Source organism: Microplitis mediator, chromosome 4 (genome assembly GCF_029852145.1).
Source record: "Microplitis mediator isolate UGA2020A chromosome 4, iyMicMedi2.1, whole genome shotgun sequence".
Lineage (NCBI taxonomy): Eukaryota > Metazoa > Arthropoda > Insecta > Hymenoptera > Braconidae > Microplitis > Microplitis mediator.
This window is the reverse complement of record NC_079972.1, coordinates 7,610,137-7,615,136: the sequence shown is the minus strand read 5'-3', so window position 1 is coordinate 7,615,136 and position 5,000 is coordinate 7,610,137. Positions and strand designations below refer to the sequence as shown.

The 5,000-nt window shown below is 45.3% G+C and overlaps 2 protein-coding genes across 2 annotated transcripts in view; both read left to right on the top strand.

The window, feature by feature from the left end:
* The window catches only part of LOC130667203 (uncharacterized), a 1,506-nt gene extending 703 nt beyond the window's left edge, over positions 1–803 (top strand). Inside the window, exon 1 of the mRNA XM_057468697.1 lies at positions 1–803. This exon is cut by the window's left edge and continues 703 nt beyond it. Within this exon, the coding sequence (XP_057324680.1) occupies positions 1–803 (803 nt within the window).
* A 113-nt stretch (positions 804–916) lies between these two features.
* Positions 917–4,787, top strand: LOC130667202 (uncharacterized). The gene is made up of 2 exons (XM_057468696.1): positions 917–956; positions 1,003–4,787. Exons 1-2 carry the CDS (start codon positions 917–919, stop codon positions 4,785–4,787), a joined length of 3,825 nt encoding a protein of 1,274 aa, XP_057324679.1.
* Positions 4,788–5,000: the final 213 nt, after the last annotated feature.

Here is a 5,000-nt window from a genome sequence, read left to right as displayed (position 1 = left end):
GACAAGCCGCACTCAGCCTCGCCAGTGTACAAATGTGCGACGACCAATTTGTACCTGCGTGGAATCAGCTCAAGGAGAGATATGACAACCCTCGCCTACTCATCGGTGCTCAACTGGACAAGCTCCTTAACATGCATGCACTCACTTCACGCTCATCTGAGCAGCTCAATTACCTTCTGAACACCGTTTCAGAGGTAATCAACGCACTCAACGCACTCGGGGTACAATTGAACTCAGATATGAATCCGCTGCTTACGCAGTTGATTATATCTAAACTGGACTCACACAACCGGGAGCTCTGGGAGAACAAAATGGGTGCTTCGACTGAATACCCATCACTCAAAGTGCTCAATGACTTTCTAGTCAGTCGTGCTCGTGCTCAAGAACGGGTGGAACAGGCATCCAAACCACCACGTTCATCTGGAAAACCAGCGTCATACTCTGCTGCTGCTGTTTCCAACTCGCACTCATCGGAAACTAAATCTCCAGCCACGAACTCATCTACTGCACTCAAGAAGCCTCCCAAGAAGGTATTCCCTCCTGCACAATATCCCTGTGATTTGTGTAAAGGAGATCACTTTATTGTGAGATGCACTCAATTCTTGGGACTCACAAAGGCTCAACGCACTCAAGTCGTTGTGGAAAAGCGACTTTGTGAAAATTGTTTTGGCCATCATCTACCGGATGCGTGCAATTCAAAATTCACATGCAGGGTGTGTGAACAAAAACATCACACCATGATACACCCGGGACTCAACAGCACTCAAAAACCATCTAGCTCAGCCGCTAAAGGCACTCAATAAAGACGTCTGCTTCCACATGACGACTCGAGCGACGCTCAACTGAACTCAATTGCACTCAACACCTCCGGCATTCATCATACTAGTACTCATCGCCCAGCAATCTTACTCGCAACATGCCTAGTGGACTTGATCACCAAGTTAAGTACTCATCCAGTACGCATATTGCTGGATCCAGGGTCTGAATTATCGTTTGTTTCAGATTCCTTGGTCAATTCACTCAAACTTAAACGCACTCACTCATCTATCCAGATTATTGGTATTGGTGTTGCCAATGCTGGTAGAACTAAAGGTCAAGTCGCACTCAAGCTTTCATCTAAGCATTCAAGCGACTCAGTCATCATCAGTGCTCATATACTAGGTGGTCTCACTACTCAACTACCATCTGTTGCACTCAACACACTCAACTGGGACCAATACAAACAACTACAATTGGCAGATCCAGCGTTCATGAGACCAGGACCAATTGATATCATCATTGGTGCCGATCATTATGGTCTTATCATTAAAGATGCACTCATTAAAAGGTCTGAAGGCCTGCCAATCGCTCAAGATACCATCTTCGGATGGATATTACTTGGTCCAGTTACTCAACGCACTCATCGACCATCTATTACTTATCATGCTGCTGTCGAGCAGTCAACTCAACAACTTCAAGACCTGCTATCACGCTTCTGGACTCAAGAAGAAATTCCAGTCAGCAAAATCAAGGAACTCAACCCAGATGAGGAGGCGTGTGAAGCGCATTTTCAACAAACTCATCGACGAGACAGTTCAGGACGATACATAGTTCGACTGCCAATCAAATCGTCACCTCAACAGCTGGGAAATTCGTACTCAGCAGCATACCGCTGTCTTATTCATCTCAAACGTCGTTTAGATCATGACGATCGTTTGAAAGCACTCTACCTTGATTTTCTGAAGGAATACGAAGAACTCAACCACATGGTGGAATCAACTCAATCAACAACAAGTGAACCAGACTACTATCTCCCTCATCATGGAGTCTTACGGGAAAGCAGCATCACAACCAAGCTGCGAGTAGTTTTCAACGGTTCCAAAACCACCAGCTCAGGTCTTTCACTCAACGATGTGCTTCACACCGGTCCAAAACTGCAACTAGACATCTTCGACGTACTCATAGGAGTTCGCACTCATAAGCTCATCTTCATAACAGATATCACGAAGATGTTTAGACAGATTTTGGTCGACGAACGCGATCAATCACTTCAACAAATACTCTGGTTCAACCAACAAGGCCAAATAACTCCATATAAACTCACCACGGTCACTTACGGGACCAGACCAGCTCCATATTTGGCCGTTCGTGCTCTACTTCAATTGGTTGAAGACGAAGGACATCGATTTCCTCTTGCGATAATTCCACTCACCCACGGAAGATATGTTGACGATATCTTTGGTGGTGCCGATGACTTGGACTCATTACAACAAGTTGCTGATCAACTTGAAGCACTCTGCAAGGCGGGCGGATTCCCTCTTGCTAAATGGGCAAGCAATCATCCAAAATTACAACAACTCAATCATGTGGAAGCGATCAAAAATCATAAATTCGAGGATCCAGACTCCAGCACCAAGATTCTGGGCATGTACTGGTCCTCACACTCAGATCAGTTCTTTTTTACGTACTCACCACCATGCTCAACTCCAAAATTTACAAAAAGGATCATTTTATCAGAGATTGCTCAAATCTTTGATCCTCTTGGATTTCTCGCACCACTCATCATTCGAGCCAAGGTATTCATGCAGGAGCTTTGGCTCGAAAAGCTCAGCTGGGACACTCCATTGGCAGCCAATCAACGGCATAAATGGAGAAACTTCAAAAATGAACTCAAATTTATCTCTGAAATCAAAATTCCAAGATGGATCCACTCATCCACGTGCTCAACCACCGAAATCCATGGATTCTCGGACGCCTCTCAATTGGCAATGGCAGCTGCCGTGTTCATCAAAGTCCACACACCTGCTCATGGAGTCAAAGTTACGCTGCTCTGCTCCAAAACCAAGGTAGCTCCGTTAAAACGACTAACGATACCAAGGTTAGAACTCACCGCAGCTCACATGTTGGCAAAACTCACAAAACACTGCCAGAGCACTCTCAATCTCACTCAATCGCCAATATACTTGTGGACGGACTCAACAATTACACTCACGTGGATTAAATCTCATCCGTCTCGCTGGAAGGAGTTTGTTCGAAATAGGGTGTCACATATTCAAGATCTACTTCCAGATGGCCACTGGAATTTCATTCCGGGCACACAAAATCCAGCAGACTGCGCAACACGAGGGTTGACACCTACTCAACTCCGTGATCATCAACTATGGTGGACTGGCCCACCATGGTTGCTCAAGAGTTCATCGTCCTGGCCTAAATGTCCATCAATCGATGATACAGGAGCTCAAGCAGAAGAACGGCCTGGACTGGCCCTGTTCTCATCGAATTCATCGCTAAAATCAAATTGGCCTATCATGGAACGGCCAATACCACTCCTACGCATGTTACGAGCTACTGCAATCTGCTTTAGACTTCGTGACATGATCAAGAAATCACCAAACTCATCACTCAAGACTCCAATTACTTCTGACGAAGTAATTTCTGCACTCAACTTCTGTATCAAAGAAACTCAACGCATTCACTTTTCAAACGAGATCAACATGCACTCCAAACACGCACCATGGCCTAATGGTCATCCATTTGCTCGATTGGTTGCATTCATTGACACCGACGGCATCATTCGAGTAGGTGGACGGTTGGAAAATTCTTCAAATCAAGACCAAAGCAAGCATCCTGCTATTCTACCACGGAATGCGGCACTCACAAAACTCATCATCTCTGATGCTCATCAGCGTACCATGCATGGTGGTACTCAACTTACTCTTGCATTCATACGACAAAAGTACTGGATCATTGGCGGTAGACAACCAGTACGCTCAATTATACTCAAATGTATAAAATGCGCACGACATCGTGCTGATAGAGCTCAACAACTCATGGGTCAGCTACCAGTATCACGAGTTACTCCATCATCTGCATTCACTCACACTGGAGTTGACTATGCTGGCCCAATAACACTCAAAAATTGGAGACGCAGAGGAGCAAAAACATACAAAGGCTGGATTTGTGTTTTTGTCTGCCTTTCTACGTCCCCAGTACATCTAGAGGTAGTCAGCGACTACAGCTCTAGTGGGTTCATCGCAGCACTCCGCAGATTTATCAGCCGACGAGGCATCTGCACAGCACTCTACAGCGATTGTGGAACGACGTTCAAAGGCGCTGAAACTGATCTCAACCGTCTGTTCACTCAAGGAACTCAAGAGTCAAGAGAAATACTGGATCACATCACTGTGAACAGTATTGCCTGGCATTTCAATCCACCAGCAGCTCCACACATGGGTGGAAAGTGGGAAGCTGCTGTCAAATCACTCAAGCATCATCTTACTCGATCAGTGGGAGAGTCTTCATTTACGTTTGAAGAATTTACGACTCTTCTTACGCAAATTGAAGCTATATTGAATTCAAGACCATTGGAGCCACTCACGGAAGATCCAGATGATATGGATGCACTCACTCCTGGTCACTTCTTAATTGGACGAGCACTCAACATGATTCCTGAACCAGCACTCATCGATACAAATAGTTCTCGATTGTCTAGATGGCAATTTTTACAACAACGTGTTCAACAGTTCTGGAATCATTGGTCTACAAGTTATCTTCAAAGACAACTGGCAATCACCAAGTGGCAACGCCCAACTCATCAAATTCAAGTTGGGTCACTTGTATTACTCACCGACGAAAGGTTTCCACCAACCAGGTGGCCTCTCGCTCGTATTATCGCACTTCACCCTGGCAAAGATGGATTGACCAGGGTTGCTACGCTTAAAACAGTGAACTCAACACTCACTCGTCCAATCACGAAGCTAGCACTCCTACCAATTGAACCAGAACCTCAAGAAGATGACGAAGAATAACTTCACTGGTTCAATGACATGCTCACCAAAAGATCAAGTACTCAAGAACTCATCAATCATCAACTCTGTTGCTGATGGCGGGCGGAATGTTGCGTAATCACAACTACATTCAAATTTGAATGTAGTTGAACTTCCGGCAAATAGAGGCAGCACCTACTGGGGCCTAGTGTCTATCAATTAAAAACTTGACTTGCGCATTTCGACGCATGCGCA